The following is a 20,905-nucleotide window of genomic DNA, read 5'->3' as shown; positions in this document are numbered from 1 at the left end:
CTGGAATGTAACTGAAGAACAAAATTTATGAAAGGTGCTGCCATCTTGTAGTTTCATTCCCTTACCACTTAGCCATGTCCTCTCATTTTTTGTTAGCCATTATTGTTATGGAGCTGAGTACGTCTGCTATGTCAATATGTCTAAAATCACATGCGAGTGATTGAATTTTTAACAGTGGAGAAAGTGAACACATTCATCATCATCTACCTAAAAGCCGTTTATGGTCATGAAACAGTTAATCAACGAACTGCGATTGATGAGAAGCACCAAAAGGAGGTAAATGAACTGATTTAAAATTACCGTTGCATCACACACACAGTAATGCATTGTCACCCAGGTAGGTATATCAATAGAATGAGAAGGACACATTATTGCAAAACTAGGCTAACATGAAATCTGCTTATAGTGGGTGTCACGCAAACTCACAGAAAAGAACAAACAACACTGAAGGGAATGTTGTGAACAGCTTCTGAGATATCATAAAAAAGATGACTTCATTTTTAATATAGGAAGTGGATGAAATATGGGTGCATCATTATGACCCTGAAAATTTAAAAATATATCAGTTCGTTAATAGTTTAAGATACGATCATGAGAATAAATATCACCAGAAAAATGTTTACTGTTAACATAAGAGTAGTATTTCAAATCAAAGTTAATTATGCTTCATGAGAGAATACTGATAATGTTACTAACACTGTGAAGTTATATTTTTATAAATTTGATGTAAATCAACATTTCTTTCAACAGAAATAATGTGACATTTATTACAATAACCATAAATTGCACAAATTTTACATAAGTCCCTACATAGTTATTTGTCATCCCACATTATGACAGCTAAGAAATAATTCTCAGATACACAAATTGTATCTAATGCACTTTACCTTCTAGAATAATTTGAACATTCATATTGTATTTATTTCAAGATCATTATAATTGCTTTTCAGATATAGAAAATATTCTGTGGAGTTTGTAGTGATAAAACAGAAATAATTTTATTTACAAGTTCCAAAATTTTCTGGTCAAAAATAATTATTAAATAAACAAGCACTAGTTTATTTTAATAGCATTCACTATTTAAAAATGTAAATAAAAAATTAAATGAATAATAGGGATAATAAAGGAAGGATACATAAGATACATCATCATAACAAAACATTAATCTAAATGTGTTAAAATGCAGTGTTCACCATCACTATAGTGATGGGTATAAAAACAAAATCAGGGTTTTCATTTATTATACCTCTTGGGTGTTGATTTAAGGGTAAAATCAAAGAGCAAAAATGACAGTTTTAGTTGCATGCATGGCTGTAGATTGATTCCCTGTTTTTCCATCTGACAGTACCACTATTAGAGATAGCAACTCCTTAACAGAAAGCCTTCTATGTTTTGTAGTTTCCTAACTATGAATGTGTAGTTAAGAGTTCAACTTGTGTTCTATAGAAAGTTTAATTCTGATCCTCTAGTGGCAATAACATTCATCAGTGGTATAATCAATTTAAAATGATTATATGTTTCTGTAAAGGGAAAAATACAGGTGACCATGAATATCTGGAAAAAAAAGTTGAATGTCTCAGGGAGTCTTGCTTGTATAGTCCTAAAAAATCTGTCAGGAAGGCCAGCTGTGAATTAGCAATGCCAATGATGATAGTGTGGAATGGTTGGAAGGCTGTATTTTTTCACTGAAGAAAGCATAACAGATATAGCTTATTTAGATATTATGCCACATACATGGCTCTTGCCTCAGTTGCAAGATGGTCCAGAGATTTTTATTTTGCAACAAAATGGTGTGCCTCATCACTGGCATAACTCTGAATGGGATTGTTTGAATGATATTTTTTCAACTGCTGGATAAGTTAGCATGGATCCAATAACAGAGCTGTTTGTGATAGCTTCCAAGATCACTTGATCTAATCCCATGTGATTTTTTATAAAGGATTATATGTAAAAGCTTCTGTAACCTAATGTTCTACCCAATGTGAGACATAGGATTGTAGCAGCTGTCACTTCCATTACTCCATACATGCTGGTTAAAGTATGGGACTAACTCTCCTAGTGGCTGGATGTGTGTCACATGACGAACAGTGCTGAATACTTTAACTGCATGAGTTACTCCTTCTTTTTATTTGTGATTCATTACTAAGTCAAAGTTAAGAGATATTAAATAGATTTAAATCCCCATATTCTTTTTTGTATATGCTATTTTGTTTTTAAAATCTGTTAAATCATGCTGTTTCTTAAATATTAATAAAATTATACAAAGTTGAAAGAAGAGTAATATTATAATATTTATTTTTTTTAATAATACAAATTTTGCTTCAGTGTTTCAGTATTAGAAATATTCTATGGAAAAATTGTAAATAACATTTTTTATTTATTGTTTTATTACATATTTGCTTATCCACATAATAAAGTAGGGCTCACACACATTGTTTATCAGCTACAATTTCATGATAAAGTTTACTACAGCTACTGTCTTACAAGGTCCCTTCATCAGTAAAAATTAAGTATAAAATTTCAATATTTCATTATGTATAAAATAATATTTCAGTATAAAATAGTATATCAGTACTGCATTACCAGTGTTACATCTAAAAACTTATAGTTGAATCACGATTTGTTTCATTTTTAAACCTTCATAGGTTATCTTCTCTAATTTGAAATTTCACTAAATTCAGATCAATTTCTCCAATTAATAAGATTTTTGAAGTTTTTCTTTATATAGCATCATCAAGAACTTATACATTTCTACTCATGCCCAATAAATAACCATATCTTAATTTACTAATGCAATATAAAATGTAAATAAAAAAAAAAAAATAGCTGACAGCACAGTTATAGGACTTTCCCAGCACGTGGCTTTTTTCTGATGCACAGCTTACACACACACAGCTTAATTTATAATTTTACTTAAATATAATATTTTTGTACAGCTGTACATCAGTGCTACACTAGTGCTCCTTGTGGTGACAAGGGATACTAGTGACACAGTATACCTGCTTATCCACTAGTTGAGAGCATTTTTTGAGGTAGGGTATGATTTAAAAAAAAAAATTATATTTTTTTAAATTCTTAACAAATGTGCTTAAGAAAAATTAAATGTTAATTAGGCAAAATCTTGAGATACTGGGAGTGACCTTGCTCTACAGCCTTACCCTCTTGACCTTTTAAGTTGAAAATTTAATAGCATCATGTTCTGTATTCAGAAGTAATGTGAAGGTCAAAATCGGTCCAGTAGTTTTGTAAATATAAGGTTGAAACACCAAACACACACACATACATACAAACATCCAGAAAATTTTCATCTGGTTTTTTGGGTTGTTTAGATGTCAAAATGTCAATCTGGTGTAAACTGCATATGCCCAAATTGGACTGATTACAATACTTTCCCTTTTACAGCTATAGCGCTAGATGGGAAAGTAATACAAAACACAATAAATAATAGAAAACACATAACAATAACAAAGCACATAATACTAGAATAATAAATGAACACAGATCAAAGTTTTGAAAAATACAAATGCAAATAACAATTTACTTATGAATTGAAATGTGCTTCTTTTAGAGGTTTTTTAAATATTATTTATTGTTTTTGTTGTTCGAGTTGAAGTTTACAGTGCTTATTTTGAAATGGTTAGAATCCCCTTTAGTCTATGGTCAATTCAAGTAGAATATTTGTGCTACACTGAGTTTATTCATTTCATACTTTGTTTTGTCTAATTCAGGTGGTAAATCTTTTACTGTTTAAGCATATTGAATTCATGACTTAGATTTTCTACAAGTGAAATTTAAAATAATTTACAAGTAAAATAATTTTTACTTGTATAAAAATTAAATGCTTAATACAAATTTAATTCATTCAGAACAATGCACATAATAATTTTATCAAACTATTTTATTATAATAAAAATATGTTCATGCTTGGAACAATATTTTAGTGCACTCATACAGATTCATGCAGTGACAAACAAGAAACAATGAAATCATGCTTGCACTCTACACAGTCATTCTTAAGAAAAAAGTTACCATTAAATTTCAAAAAATAAGAAAACTCCTGTATGTAAGAACAAAAGAATTCAATACTGAGCTTTTGTTACCTGTTAACTGGAACTTCAACCTCAACAGAATAAGCTGTACTGTTTGAAATATCTCTGACTGGACGGGAATTACGATGATCACATTTAACATCAATATTCAAATCCTTGCATTCTCTACTTCCTTTAATAAAAATAAATAAAAATACATTAATGTCTAAACAAAACAAAATATATATATATATATATATATATATATATATATATATAAATATATATAATTTATTTTTATGTTATTAACAACATTCAATTTTGATTGCAACTGCACATGTGTTCATTTCATGCACTAATCTTGTTTTAGAAACAAACTTTTGTTCACATAAAATTATTTATCTATGTACAGTGTTCAACTTAAAAGAGGCTTCATCACTAAGTTTAGTTTATAAATAATAATTTATTAACAAATACATAATAACTTACAGAAGGTGTTAAGAATGATGTTCTTTCACTTCTATGCACTTGTCAACACATTTGACCCTATTCCTGGCTACTCTTATTAGCCTGTCTCTTTCCTGGATAGCATCTTTAATGTTTCAATTCCTACAGGGTGTGTGAATTGCTTCTATAAACAATTTCTTTTAAGTCATCCCACAGAAAGAAGTCTGAACTAGTCAGATCTGGGGATCATGGTGATCACATTTTTTAGAAATGATTCTTGTACCAAAATTCCTGTAGCATCTCCATAGTAAAGTGACGTAGTTATGGCAACTGACATTGTCCTGTTGCAACCAGCAGTCACTCATCCTCTTGTAGTAAGGCTATGAACTGTTGGATAATTTCTTGGTAGATGGCAGCATCCAGTCTTTTCAAAAAACAAGGGTCCTATTGTTTGTCACCTTAAAACTGCATACCATACGTCTACTTCGTATGAATGTAAGGGAGATTCAAAGAAAATGTGTGGGTTTTCAGTACCCCAGGTCTAATAGTTCTGACTATTAACAAAGAAACCAAGTTGAAACCATGCTTCATCTGTGAAAAATACTTAATGTAAGATGCCAGTTGCCTCCAATGAATTCTTAAACCATTGAAAGTAAAGAACCCTTTTGGCATAATCAGCATTAATTACCTCATGATAGCCTGCATTCGATACAGATAACATTTCAGCATTCTCCTCACTGCACTGTGGTCTGAACATATGAAATGTTCTTTTCCCGGCTTAGTTTCCACAAAGATCTTTATGAGGAGATCTTGTAACTGCTGTTTTAATGTCTGGTATGTCTTGCATCATTAAAACTGACCAGTGTCAGGTATGTTTCTGATCTCACACCAAACCTACTTCAGTAAATTTTTTTAACTAACTTCTGAATAGACTTATTGCTGGTGCTTCCTTTTCAAATTTCTCCCTGAACTTTCACCAACACACAGCATGAGATTTTGTCTCTAAATAAGTTTGTATCATGTTCCTCAACAATTAACCACATTTTAACAAACAGCAATACACGATCACACAACCTTGTGCAAAAGCCAATGCTCATTGCAGATTGGCAATACTCAATTGTACAGGCAATAAAGGCCTGTACAAGCCTTGTCATTGAACGTACTGTAATTTTACAGGCTCACACTCTAACTTCAGTTGTATCAACATCTTCCGCATTATTTTACCCATCTCACACCAATATATGAATTTTATACTACTGAGTGATGGGGCCTCTTTTAAGTTGAACATTCTATATAACAATTATGCCTCTCTTTTTCTGTTTAGCCTCTGGAACTACCATAAGGTACTACTTCAGAGGTTGAATGAGGGTGATATGTGTGAATGTAAATGAAGTGTAGTCTTGTACAATATCAGGTTAACCATTCCTGAGAACTACCAACCACCAAAGAACACCGATATCCACAATCTAGTGTTTAAATCCATATAAAAGTAACTGCCTTTACTAGGATTCGAACCTTAGAACTCTTGACTTTGAAATCAGCTGAATTGCAATGACGAGTTCATCACTAGACCAACCCGGTGGATTTCAACAATCACACCTAAGCCTCTTCAAAAACAGAAGAACCTTATTGTGGATTCTTGTCAGCAATTTAACTTGCACAAATTTGTTTCACTATTATTTTCATTACCATCATCATCATCATCATCATCATTGTCATTGTTATTACTATTATTATCATTTTATCAGGTTCATTACTTCAGATAAACCAATAGAATCAGTTTTTTCAAGATTTCTTAATTTAATCAACAGTATGTTCATCCTTAGTAAATCCTGAATGCCTTTACCTTAATGCATTCTGGTGAATCTAATTTTAATTCTGTACTATTACTTATAAGACTAATCACTATGATAAATTACAAATATCTAATAATAATAAAATGAAATTATTTCTAGAGGGCTACCTTATGTTTATAACTGGAATAATATATATTCTGGTGTAAAACATCTATCATTAGTTTACTTACTTAATTGTTTTCCTAACTAAATAATCAGTTTTTGGTCATAGAGATATATAAGAATTATTATACTGTACTAACAGTACATATTCATTAGCATGAAGTGTGATGGAAAGGAGGATGAGGAACCTTAAGTGTGATGGAATTTAGGAATTAAATGGTTATGTAAGAGAATATAGTATACAAGAAGTAGGAAAATTTTATAATTTAGCAAAAGATAAACAAAGTTTAGCACAGCCATTCTAGCTGGGTGCTTTTACCTCTACTTACAGCCGTACATCTACTTTCCTTTGCAAGCACTTTCCTATAACTGCTTGGCTATAACTAGATATGAAAAGTAGATTGGCACAAACAAGGAGAGTTTTATAAGAAAAAAGTTAATCTACTAGATATAAGTATTAAAAAAAAAATTATTGAAATATTTACATGTAATGTAGTGAATTACATAACACAAAAGGAAACATAAAAAGTAAAGTAATAGAGGCATTTGAAATGAGGTATTATAGGAGGTTGTTGAAAAGTAGGTGGATCAATAAAAAAAAAGAAGAGGTCTTGAGAAACAGGACAGAAATGAAATCTGTGAAGAAACTTATAAAGAGATGAACTAGATTTATATGGCAATTTTTAATATAATCAGGTTTGGTTAATATGATGATGGATTGCATCTAAATTATAAAAATAGTATAGGAAGACTAGGGATGAAATATATTAAACGGAATTGAGAATATAAAATGTAGAAAATTGGCATCAGACTAGTCTACTAATGATGACAACAACAGATGGCAATGGTTTATTGTATTTTTATTCCTAAGTAATGTTATATTTATAAATTAAAACCCTAAAAAACTGGTGGTACAACACTTGCAATATGTCATGCAATTACACATATGAAATGGAGTGAAGACAAGGACAAAATACCAACAGCCAAAGCAACATTTAATTAAGAGGTTTCTGAGGGTTAAATTATGTTTAATACAGTTTTCCTTTTGGTGAATTTCTGAATTCAAAAGTAATTATGTACCAGTTGATGTCATATAAAATTAACTAAAAAGCATTTTTTAGTTAATGCAATTATATGATGTATTTTCTTATTTAAAACAAAGGGGGTACTGATCTTTACAAATTAAAATATTTGAAAAATTTTGCTGGTTGGTTATCTATGCATACAAAACAACACGTGACTGATTTATAATCAATACCCAGTGAAAACTACTTAAGATAAATAAAAATTTGTATACATTTTCTTCTTACCATGTGAAACAACTTTTTTTTAAATTTCTAGTTTAAAGAGTTAAAATGAAGTAACAATGAAATTGACTATTTTTTTAAATTTATCAGTAACAAATGAAGATAACTTTAGTTTTGGTGTATCATGTCAATATCAAAAACCAATTTCTAGATTTTTTTAAATTCGACCTTGAAAGGATGAAGAAGGTAAAAAAATGTTTAACAAAGATCGCAAACTTTCCCTGTTTTTGACTATACTGTATGAGATATATTCACTCGATTTGGGATTGCAAATACTCTTCAAATAAATATCTAAAAACCATTTTCAAGTTTTTTTGAATTTTAAGGGGTAAAAAATGTAATTTTTTTTTAATATTTTGTCATTTTATGCTATCGCTTTGAATCAATCTTTATAATATTTTGGTAACATTGTGATGGTAATTTATGTTTATAATTCTGATTATGTATTTTCTTGAGCGAAGCCACTATGGGAAATTAAAGAACCAATTAGTGGGTCCTGTACTGATCAAACTGTTGCTCTGAAGAAATTACAATACACTGATAGATTTTATAAAATGAACAGGCTTTAATATTTATTTATCATTATTATTCTCACAATCATGAGTTTAATGAACACAGAGCGGTCCAGGAAGTAGAGTCTCTTGACCGATTAAACATCCCCTGACTGCAACAGAGAATGCTCAAGTAACCAAACAGCATAGGCAAAGCTGTGACAGGAGTGCTAGTATTATATACACCTTTTTATTAAACATAACTCTTTTTAACATTGTCCTTGTACTTATTACTGCTTTATAAAATAAAATTTTACAGAAAATTTGAAATTAATCTTATTATAAATATAATCAGTATGAAAATTATAATATAAAATACAATAAAGTGCATACCTTCTAGAGAATATGAGCAGAAGTTCCAGTCTCGGTTAAGTGAATTAACAGCTGACCTAACCTTTTGTCTAAGCACACCTTGGCCTGCTTCATTACACAAAACAGATGTAGGGAACAGCATATTAATTCTGAATACTCTTTGAGCAGGTTTGGCCGCTAAAAAAAAATAATTATACAAAATACGTTTGCATATGATTTTCTTTTTATAAGGAAACAGTATAACGTAGTAGAGATTATATGTGTAATTATAAGAAGAAAAATTTTAGTTTTAAAATAACCAGAATTTTTATTAATTCTAGTTTATTACAGTACTGATACATCTTTAAAATCTAAACTTTAAAAACTAAACAACTAATATCAAATAATATGACTATGAATTTATGAAATTATAATAATTTTACATTAATTAATTTAACCATCTAGATAAATAATAGTTGACTAAACAAATTGAATGTACTTACGAGAACAAGCTGGGTAAACTAATGGTAATGATGGGTTATCAGTAGGCCTCCAGAATCCCTCTGCACCACACGTGTAAAACTTTGGAACTGGTTGTGAAAATTTTAAGCCAGGATTGCAGTGAATTTCACAAACTTTAAATTGACCACCTGAACCCCAATCTTTACATTGCTGAGTACCTCCTACAGGGTCCATAAGTCTAGGGCAAAATTCCGCTGTGAAAAAAATCATTTTAATTTAGTCATTAAATCTAACATCTTATAAATACATAAGAAATAATTATTAAAAGTAAACCTCAAATGAAATTCCAATTCCTTGTTATGAAACAAGGAAAATTATTTTAAATGTAAATGTAAATATTTAATCATAAGTAATATAAATTTAATCATGATAAAAAAGGACATTGTTACAATCTGTCAAACAATTTTTGTATCTTTTCTAATCTTACATATTTATTTCTATTCATCAAGGTAATTTGCAGCAGTAATGTACCTTTAGTAGCTGGAATAATGATTATTATGTAGGGTTTTATAAAAACATAAAAATTATTATTATCCCTCTTAGTACATGAAAATTATTCTTCTATAATATCTTTTCAGCTAATTATGCAGCTCTTTTTAAATAGAGTTACTATTGGAAATGATGTAAATAATTCCCTTCTTAAAGCAGTTAAAAAACCCCTTTAGTTTTGAGCATCTTGTTCATGATCATCTTTCATTTAATATGTAGATTTATCAAATTTAGTGTGTTAAAAAATTTCAAATTGAGTGTATAGAGATCTTATTTTTTATACAGTACATGTAAAGTGGATATTGTGGTAAGTGTCTTTATATATATGTCCTGTTTCTATGATGTGATTTACAGAGTTAGGAATCTGTTGTCTGAAGGTACGTGTTCTTTGTTCCTGTGATAAGTCTGCAACCAGTCTGTTTGATTTAGTTAAAATCAATCAAAGAAATAGAAAAAAGTGCTTTATTAATTATGCTTAGCCTTAGGCAAAAATAAATAATTCACAACTGCAAATTTAAAAAAAATATATATTATGCACGCTGATTACAGATGTAGCGTGAGAATCAAGAATTTTTGAGTTGATTTACAGTGAAAGCAATCAGAGCAGAGGAAATAAGATATAGAGCACTGTTTTTTAAACTTGATCCAGATTACTTATCAATGCTGAGGAACTGGTCAAAGCTGAATATTCAGAGAAGACTTCACAGAAAAACTGTTTTATATGTGTCCTAACAAGGATGAATTCTTTCACACAATTTCAATTTAAGATGGTATCAAATAACTGTATTAGGTACTTTTAATAGCCTGTCATCAATTATTTGAACTCCTGAAAATGCTGAATAGGTAAAATAATCCTTGACAATTAGAAGATGATTCTACCAATCAGTAATAGAATCTCTAGCAGTTGGGATAACGTAAGAAAAATAAAATATCTTTACGTACCTAATACATAAACTTTAAATGCACAGGCAGCTGAGTTGCCTGCCTGATCAAATGCTACATATGCAATGTTGTAAGTGCCCCATAATAAAGTTTGGCCTGGACGATGACCACTCTTCTCTTCTATTCGAACAATACCAACATTATCAACAAATTTTGGTTCATCCCATGTAACAACAGCTGTTCCGTTCTTAGCTATAACCCACAGATCTCCTGGACAATGCTCTACTTTTGGTGGAATCTGGAAAAATCATAATTAAATTAAAATTTTAGAGATTTAATAATAGCGTATTTCTAGGTAATATAAAATTATTTTAGACTTAATATGCATGTTAGGTTAAAGTAAAAAAATAATAATTTTGTAATCAATTTTCAAGGTTTTCATTGAGCTGCATAAAGAAACACTGTAAAAGCATTTAAAAATTAATTATTTTTAACAGAAAATAATAAATCATTAATCTGGCATGTTCTGTTGGAGTATGGAATTAACATTTGCTCATGATCACTGTACTTTTTATATGCATCCAAATTCATATACAAGAAAATTAAAATAAAAAACTGAACAAACACAATAAATTTGTGATCCCCATCAACAGAGTGTAGACCTTTAACGACTAATTCTTTACTATAGTTGCTCTTTCAAATCTGTACCTGTAGCAAAAAATAAAAATTTTCTCAAGAAACGTTAAAAAAAAAATGTCTAAAACTCTCATTACCACTAATGATCTTGAAAATAACTCTTTCATAAAGTTGTCTCATAAATTTTCTGGTGTAGGTTGTATATGGCGAAGTGACACAGGTTTACATGTACAAGTATACATAGTTGGAAGTAAAGTATAAAATTTCTTACCCTTGTTTGTCACGTCTTTCACCTAAGTTAACACTGCATAAATTTATTAAAATTAGTCATTTGGTAAATGACATGTTTGGAAGCCAGTAGTGAAACATGGACACTGGAGAAAAAGAAAAAGATAAGATCAAGACTTTTGAGATGTGGGTCTGGAGCAGGATGGAGAAGGTAAAATGGGTGGACTGAGTAAGTAACAGAAGTATTAAGAAGAATAAATGATGATAGAACAATATTGGCGACTATCAAATGGAGGAAAGGAAACTAGATGGGGCATATAATTAGGCGAAAAGGAATAATAAATACAGTCCCTGAGAGCCCTGTTGAAGGTGAAAGAGGAAGGAAGAGGCTGAAGTTAATAAATGATGTAAAGGGTAGTGAAGGTTATAATAAGATGAAAAGAATGATTCAATTTTGGAACATTTTGACATATCTTTGCATTCCATATCTCCCAGACCTCAAAACCACCGTCAGCTCAAAAGTTTAGAGATACATTTATATATATATATATATATATATATATATATATATAAATATACATATTTCAGTTTCTTGTGGACACAGTAACTGCTGTAATTTTGCGCCAATCACTTTCAAGTTGTTCCTTAAAAATAACTCATCCCAAAATATCATATGAAAATCGTTACATGGGGGTGGAAATGGGGGGCTTTTTTGAAAAAAAATAAATATTGTTATAACTTTCTTATTATTTAAAATATCGAATTCATTTAAAGTTCCTACTATTCATTGTATGAGGGCCTACAACTTACGTAAGTAAAGTTTTTTGATATCACCAACCATTGGCCCAGCGGATTGAAAAAATGAGGTTTCGAAAACAAAAGAATCATACCTCCCTTAATAGGCACAGTATCGAATCGGTTTAAAGAGGTAGTCCTCTAAATATTACCTAAAACTTTTGCCTGAAATAATTTTTGATATGACCAACCCTTATGGCAAGGAATGACCAAAACGTTGCTGGAATTGTAAGAAGATGGGGCTTGTCATATGCTAAACATGTGAAACTTTTTTTCACATACAACCGTTTTCATATTGAGTAAATTTGAAGTTTTTTTTTTAATTTAAGGTGAACATTTTTTTATCCCCTACTTAGCACTGGTTAAATCTACCTCCGCCTTCCGACGTGCTGAAAGGGATTTTATAAGTCCATAAATGATGAAGCTATTAAAACAACGTCTAATTATTCTGGTGACTAAGGTCCAAGAAAGAACCACCCAAGCTACAGGAGTGTAAATGCAGCAAATACAAAAAAATTACAGTTTCCAGTCTGTTAGAAGTGAACTCTAAAAATCAGAATTTCAGGTTATGTCAAACTAAAAGTGAAGAAGAATACTATTAGTAAAAGACTAAAAAAAGTCTGATGAAAAATTACTGAACCTTCAGTTGGATTCTTTAATAAAAGCTAATAGACTGATTTGTATATTATTTAGTCGATTATTTAGAAAGGATGGTTATGATATGTTATGGCTACCACATACCAATCTAATTTAAATGTAATTTAACTAATTTCACCTGATATAAAGTAGTAAGTGATGAAACAGAATGAGTTGTTCAATATTTAGGAAACACAAAAAATATGCATGGAAGATGAGTTGAGGCCAAAACATAAGATTGCAAGCACATGAATAAACTTGAAAAGAAATACCTGAGTCAGGAGCCAATAACAGATTACTACTTTGGTTCCAATGTTATTAATCTAAACAAAGCAGACAGTATATCAGAGTAATTTTTATTTTACTGTCATATTTCATTAGACCATAAAAACTTAGCCTTTCTTGTAAGAGTTGTTACTCAAAATAATTTATTTCTAAAGCAATTACTTGTTTTAGATCAAAATAAATTACCCAACATTTAGTAATTACAATCATTTTGATAGATTTATTACCAGTCATACTCTGTAATAATAATAAAATGGGACTTACAATTATTTTTAAGCAGAAGGGAATGTTTTGACACAAATATTACAGAATTAGAAGAATGAGTGCCACTGAACTTATTTGTTAACTTATTTGCCTCTGTACTTATTTGTTTAGCTCTACATAAAATAGGTCTATGAAAATCAGTCACTTGTTTTTTCTTATCAAAAGCAAATGCTTGTTTCTCTAGTGAATCACTTTATCTTTTACTGAGAGGTATTGTGATAGCATTATAACACTTCACTGTAACAGCAATTCATGACTGATTTGTAGTCCAAAAAAACTGACCGTTATGTGTTACACAAACTGAAAAGCACATAATTAGTGTGAATTACAACTAACATAACACCTTATGAATTTTTCTCATTATATGTACTGAATTAGATATTTTACTTAACATAATGTCACAATAAAATGTACATCAAGAACACATAATTATATTAAAACCAATCAACTGAAACCCATTGTTATAAGATAAATAATGACTTTTTATGATAAAATTATTCTTCATGATTATTTAACTTTGTTTAGAAAAGAATTACCAAGAATAATTTATTTATTTATTATTATGAATAATGTTTAAACTTGTTTAAGATAAATTGTAACAAGATGAAATGAGAGAATTACAAGCATGATAAAAACTAAACTATGGAATAGTATATATTTTAATTTACCTTATCTACTTGAAGTTGATTACACTGTGGTCCAGTGTAGCCACTAGGGCAAGAATGCTGACTACAGTGTGATGGAACACGCCTTTCAACTCCCCCTGTGATGTCATCATAACCTGCCCAGGTAAGAACCAAACCTTGATACAAGACTGGTTCAGTGCGACAATCTCGAACCTAAATATGAACAAGTATATTCTCAATATTCTGCTGCACTCTAAATACATTATCATGTAACTGTAATATATTTCATAAATGACGCACCCAATATATCAACATTTATGACAGTAAATCTGTCAGAAATGAATTTATGACAACAAGAAACACTAGCTTACCAAACAGTATTGTTAAGTACAGAATATATTACTTAAAATATAATCATCTTTAATGGTTATTTTATTTCTTATTATAAGAAAAAGAATAAATGAAAAATTATTGATTTCATCATAAAATCTTACGTAACTTATAAACTCTTTAATACAAAGCCTTAATCTATGAAATCTTCATTTGTGTAAATATTATCATAATTTTAAATTACCTGTTTCTGAATTTCATTTGTAACGTCAAGAGCTCGTCCCCAAATCTGTACTTTGGTAAGGTGACCTTGAAAACCAGTCTCTGTGTAAGTTTTAACAGTTTCAGGCCTTGGTTTTCCAAGCACAACCCAGCCACTAGAAGAAAAATAATAAGGTTATTATTTATAAATCATAATAAATATAACAACTGGCCAGGGACAGTTGGTATAGGTCATTGATTCTCAAACTTTTTCGCCCACCGCCCACACTGAGAATCAAAAATTTTCTAACGTCCCCAAAATTTTTAAATGTACCATCTGTTAAAAATAATAACTGCAATTGCTAGTTTTAGGATGCGCTTTCAAAAACAGCAATTGCAGTTATTGTTTTTAAATGTGGCATATCCTATTTCTGAGTTGAAACTTACATTTTAAATGGTACCAATTAAAATGCATATTTAATCATATTTAGAAGTATTTTTATTAAAATTGCTTTCAAAAAAATTACAATATGTATAGTTATATAACAAAAATAGTGATAGCATATTCAAAATAACAATACAATTAAAACAAAGCTTTCAACTGAAAAATCACACTTATATTAATGTGAAGGATGAATCTGATGCGCTTTAATGAGTTTGTTAATATCAGGCTTGAATTTACTTAAAAACAGCTGAATACGCTGTGTTTGGTAACATGCAGTCAATTTCTCTTTTCGGTTAGCAATGTTATTACAGCACTAAATCCATGTTCAGACAAATAAATACGGAAATTAAAGAGTTTTGATCTAGCTTTAATGACAAATTGATATTATATTTCCAAGAAGGATAATCTTCTTACTCCAGAATGTATGCGGGAGATTGAGGACCACGGTTCTGCATCTTGACAGGACAGGTGGGATGACTCTCCTACTGGTCATTACACGCATGGTATATTCTCAACCATGACCGATTTACATGTGGTTAGGTGGATGTTCCCCAATCAGTATATTACACAAAATTGAGTTGACAAGACAATGAACCATGTCCTCTATGTCTGTCCCCAGCACAAGGCTGAACGTACCAGAGTAGTTATAGAACTTGAGAGGGTGAACTCCTTTCTGGATCTTTGAGTTAATTAGAAGGTCCATGGAGAATGGTCGGTAGTGGCTGGTTTCCTCGGTTTTCTTGCATTACATAGGTCGGCTAAAGGTGTTTAAACACAGTAGGTTCCCAGTGGCTAGGATTTTGATCAGGACATTTGATTCATCAGAGGTAAGCATACTGGCAGTGAGCCTCAATTAGTAATAAATAAAATTAAGTAATAAATCAATTAGTAATAAATAATTATTAAGTAATAAATTAGTAATAATTGTTAAAGTCGAGTGGCAGAGCCGCTGTTGGCATGGGGGGTTGACCGCGCTACCACGGGCACAGTAGTCCATGGATGAGATGTGGCACTGTCTTGCTGAGATTGGTCTTTGAGTGTGACAAAGTGAATGGTAAATGTCACATAGGACAGAGGTGGAGCTGGGTGGGAGTAAGAGGTCTGACTTTGACTCCCTTGTGGACTAGATTAGAATCCATTTTTCTTAAATCGGTTAATTAGTGTATTTTGTAGCAGGTGATGGAATGTAGGTCTGAATTTCATTGTTACATATAAAAAATGTTTGAGTGGTGTGAATTTGGCATTGTATTTGACTCATTACTTAGTCAATGTTTGAGGGATTTACAGTCACAAGCATTTATATTGTAATTGGGCTAGGTGCAGAGTTTGTGCTTTCGTAAACTTGGTTAGTTAGTTCAGAGGGTGAAGCTGTAAGAGAGGAAAACTAGAGATGTCTGAAGCAAGCCTAAAATGAAGGCGTTGGCTAAGTTATTGGTTTTTACTGATTTAAATGTCTGCCAAGGCATTTGCATTGGTGGCATCTCAACTGAAGCCTGGCTGGTGACTGTGAGATGTAATCAGTTAGAGGGTCTGAAAACGACCTCCAGTAAAGCCCTTCAGGGCTAAGAACGGAAGGGGTGGTGTGGCGACCGGAATCGCCACAAGGTGGGTGTCTTCCCTGACGGGTTTGGGATGAGGTCTTTAATGTAGCATTGCAGTTTTTGGATTCTGTGTTGATATACTGAAATCTTTAATGAGTGAGACTGTAACTTAATCTTGGGTTAAACTGTGAGCGGGTGATACATGTTGCAGTCTCCATCTTTAAAGATTTCAATACCTCTGCACAAAATGAGCAAAAGCCAAATTAGCAACGCTAAATTAAAGACCTCACAATTTGTCATTAAAGCTAAATCAACTAGATCAAAACCCTTAAATTTCCATATTTATTTGTATCGATATGTTGCTTAGATCGGGAGAAATGCAGCATTAAAGACAAAAGTGGCCTTTTCTCTTTAAAGCGAAATATTTTGGTTCAGAAAAATCATAAATATAAAAAAAAAAATTAAAGCTAAAGTTTTAAACGATTTTAATGCAGTTTATTGAAAAAATTCATTTCCCCCATGCACTCAATCAAACACAAAGAAAAACTATCAAATTTTTAAAACTTTTCTTCTCACTTGATTTTTTTTTTTAATTTGATGATTTTTGAAATCTGAAGTATACTGCCAAAAAGTAGAGTATTCAAGCTTTAATTTTTTTTATTTGTCTCTGTAAGCCTTTGGTTGCAAAGTTAAAGTACTTTGAATACATTCATATTTGATCATAAAATATTCTTGTCCCTTTAATTTTTTGTACTAGTGTGGTAGATATTTTAATTTATTTTGAAATCAGGAAAATATAATTTTTTTCTTTTTTTTAATCAGCCATGCCTCCTAGACTGCCTGAATGGCCACAATTTTTTGTGGGCCTTCTATTGCCCTCTCCTGAAGGCTTCCAGCGTCCACAAGGGGGCGTTATCATCCATTTTGAAAATGGAATGGCAAAGATGGTTACTAAGTTGGCTTCTAAACCTGATGATCTTGGTTCAATTGCCAACAAGAGTCTGACATTTTGCACAATCATTTTATTCATCTCAACTTCCATATACAACATATTTATAAGCATACTACCATGAGGTAACAAGAATAAATTTAAAATAATTTATTTACATTCTCTCAATTTTATTGAGTAATCATTGCAAGATGGTAAAAAGAAACATAGCATGTTTATTTTTATTATAAGGGAAATTCAGAACCTCAGACTAAGTAAAAACTATTTCTTGAATATAAACACTGATGGCCTGACACCACAGACATGAAAAAAAAATTAAGTGAAAAAAATCAAGAACAAAAACACTCACTTCACACTCACAAGAAAGAAATTTACAACACATTTTCAACACCAGAAAGGGCACAGAGATCAGAACATATGAAAAATTACTGAAAGGATCGCAAGGCCCAAACAGTCTCATCAAAGAGATTTGGATAATGGACTGCTAGAGTGATCCTGTGCAGTTATAACAGGTGGGAAAAAAAAAACTTAGATGAGATCACAAAATTAAATGTAAATCTTCAGCAGAAAAATTAGAATAATAACTATACTGGAGCATTATAATCACACTAAGCTCATAACATGGATGGCTGAAAATATTCTACAGTAAGCTATTAAAAACATTTTGTTATAAAAAAACTTGGTTCAGCTTGTTGCAAAGTTTATATTTTTTAAATTAAAAATAATTTTTTTTTTGAGATCACGTGTTACTCCTTATTTGTGAAAGTGAAGACAAATTCCTTTCTTTGTGGTATTTCACAATTAAGAACATCTCCTAAAATAAGTTTTGCTTTCCAGCTATTTCTGTCTATGCAGGATGTTGATGAACCAGTAAGTAAAGTCTCTTCCAGTCTTTTATATGAGGAATGTCACTGAAGTTTATTATTTGTAGTGGTTTTGTATGTGACAACCAGAGGTTAAAATTACATAAAACCTTTATTTTTCTTTAAAACAAATTAAACTAAATTTATTTTAAAATCATGTTCTATAGATTATATCTCAATTATTTCAATAACTTTCTCAGCATTTTTAATTAAATTTGAGCTATTGTTTTTCACTAGTTAAAACACATCTTTTTTCATTTGGTGTTTTTTCAATATGATTTTTTAAGTTTATAAGTTTTTGTGTGTACAGTGTGAAGTCACAAAGTATATTCATTTTGTTTTGTGATTCTACATTTAGTAAACTGTTATGTATTTATGTGCTTTACAACAATCAAGAGTGTTGAAATCTGGAACTTTTTATGAATGTAATCATCTAGGTTACTGCTAATGTAGAGATTTTTTGTGATTTGCTGGCAAATGTTGATTCTGAAGTTTCTATGAAGTGTATTATATATGCTAATTATATCCTTGCTTGAAGCATAACTTTAAAAAAGTTTATGAAAACATAATAGATTTAGTTTTTCTACTTCAGGGACTTTTTTTTTGAGTATGTTCTATGTATGATATTTTTTGTTTATTCAAGTAGAAGAAACATTGTTCAACCTGGTACATTGTATCCAGGTTTTTAAATTTGTAAGCAATTTTTTCTGAGTCTTATTTGCACAGTTTAATCTCTAAAATCTTAGCATGAAGTTATAGTCATTTGTTTGTGATAAACTATTTTAGACTTCTTAACTATTTTAACTTCTTTCGTATGATCTTAGGTGATATGTGTTCTGTTGACTGTGAATCATGGTTCCAGAAAAAAAGAATTAACAAGAATTAAGTGATTTATTTTTTTATGTTTTTGTATTCAGCTGTTAAGTTTAATTAATGTTTTATTTATGTGCATTAAGAATTGTTCAGGCTGTCAAGTGCTGTCATAGTAAAGTAAGATGGTGTTATTAACACCTATGGATCTTTTTTTTTTGTATGTTTGTGTCCAATGTCCACTTTATTTCTCTTAGAATACTGAAAGTGGGAGATTGTTTTGTAATAATATATAATAAGTTCATTGCTTTTGAGGTTCATCATCTTTTGAAATTTTCTTGAATTTATTTTTAACAGTAAAAGGATTTCTGATAATGGAATGTTTGTGTAGATGTTTTGTGGTGAATGATATTAATATTTAGTTTGAAGTAAGTTAATGTTTTTTTGTCTTCTTAATGAGGTGTTTGCTGCTTTTTTATGACTGTGTTAGAATTAATATTTAAAAATTATCATATGTTTTTTTATATGAATTGGGCAAGTTTGTGGAAGGAATATTTGGGAGTTTACCACAGGATGCATAGGAAAGTTAAGCTTTCATATTTTGGAAAGGTTTAAAGGTTAGATATTTTGGGGAGGATTTGTTTAAAGAAAACGTTTTTACTGTTTGATATGTTATGTTTAGATTTGTATATGATATCTTTAAAAAAAAGGTATGCAAAAATAACTTTTTACATCCACATTCAAGCAGAACATTCTCCTCAAAGCTTTCAGATTGTGAAGACAATTTCCAAGTTACATTATTGTGAATTGTAGCAACACAACAAAAATGTGAAGGTTAAATACAAGAAACTACGACTCAGTGCAGGTAATATAATTAGATTTGCATTGTAAAATAATGAAAAAAAAAACTTTCACAAAAGAAACTTGTATAATTCTGTCTGTAGTATTTATCATGCTCCAAAACTACATTTAAACTGAATATGTTGATTAAAATAAATTTTTGTAAATAATATTTAATAAAAGCTCATCTGACAATTAATAAAAATTAAATTAACATTTTCAAGAAAAGCAGTTACTTACAATTCAGGTAACTGACGACCAGTTCCATATCCTTCATATTTGCTAGCGATAAGGCCTTCTGTTATAAGTATCAGTGTACCTTCATGCCAGACTACTGCAATGTGGTGCCAATTGCCATCATTAATTGTAGCATATTCCTGGAATGCTAAGAAAACATCCTGAAGTTCAGGGAAAAGAGAAACATGAACGCCACTTGAATGAGCCTGTACTAGTACACGCCTTCCACTTGCCAAATGTCCTGACCTGTAATCAACAGATGCAGATAAAATATTAATGCATTATGAAATAAATTTATTGATCTTCCACGCAATTATTTGAAAATCAAAACTAGCTACAACATTTAAATTTAGAAAAAAAAAATTGAAAATTATAAAAGTTAACTGATAACTTACATAACACTATAAAGAGTGAAGAAAATTCCATGTTCATCACGATTTGTAAATTGAACCCACATTGCAACTGTAAAACTTGTTTTACCAGATAACTGGAATGGTACAGTAAGGGCAGCACTGCTATCTGCCAGTTCAGGAAATGATAAATCATAGTCCACCTGGATTGCTACAAAAGAAAAAAAAACAAAAAACCAGTAAATTAAGAAATCATCAGAACTGATCCAACCAAAAGAAAGCTTATCATTAAAAAAAATCTATGTTAATAATTTTGTATTTTCAATTATTACTAGTTAGAGCTATATCATTTTTAAATAAAACTAATTTCTTCCATTATCAATATTATAAAACT

The 20,905-nt window shown here is 30.4% G+C and overlaps 1 protein-coding gene across 2 annotated transcripts in view; it reads right to left on the bottom strand.

Annotated features, from left to right (window-relative positions):
- uif (sushi, von Willebrand factor type A, EGF and pentraxin domain-containing protein uif) overlaps positions 1-20,905 on the bottom strand; it is a 382,421-nt gene that overhangs the window by 49,921 nt on the left and 311,595 nt on the right. For both annotated transcript variants that reach the window (XR_012756945.1, XM_075370063.1), the window contains exons 47-54: positions 20,557-20,722; positions 20,165-20,407; positions 14,520-14,652; positions 13,988-14,158; positions 10,536-10,773; positions 9,086-9,298; positions 8,625-8,780; positions 4,101-4,221 (exon numbers count right to left, since the gene is read on the bottom strand). Coding sequence is in view for 1 of the 2 variants with exons in the window: in XM_075370063.1 (XP_075226178.1) it covers positions 4,101-4,221; positions 8,625-8,780; positions 9,086-9,298; positions 10,536-10,773; positions 13,988-14,158; positions 14,520-14,652; positions 20,165-20,407; positions 20,557-20,722 (1,441 nt within the window). In the remaining variant the exon portion in view is untranslated. The remainder of the gene's footprint in view (positions 1-4,100; positions 4,222-8,624; positions 8,781-9,085; positions 9,299-10,535; positions 10,774-13,987; positions 14,159-14,519; positions 14,653-20,164; positions 20,408-20,556; positions 20,723-20,905) is intronic.

Source organism: Lycorma delicatula, chromosome 1, assembly GCF_047948215.1.
Source record: "Lycorma delicatula isolate Av1 chromosome 1, ASM4794821v1, whole genome shotgun sequence".
Classification (NCBI taxonomy): Eukaryota; Metazoa; Arthropoda; class Insecta; order Hemiptera; family Fulgoridae; genus Lycorma; species Lycorma delicatula.
Note: the sequence above shows the minus strand (reverse complement) of the source record. Positions and strands in the feature narration are given on the sequence as shown.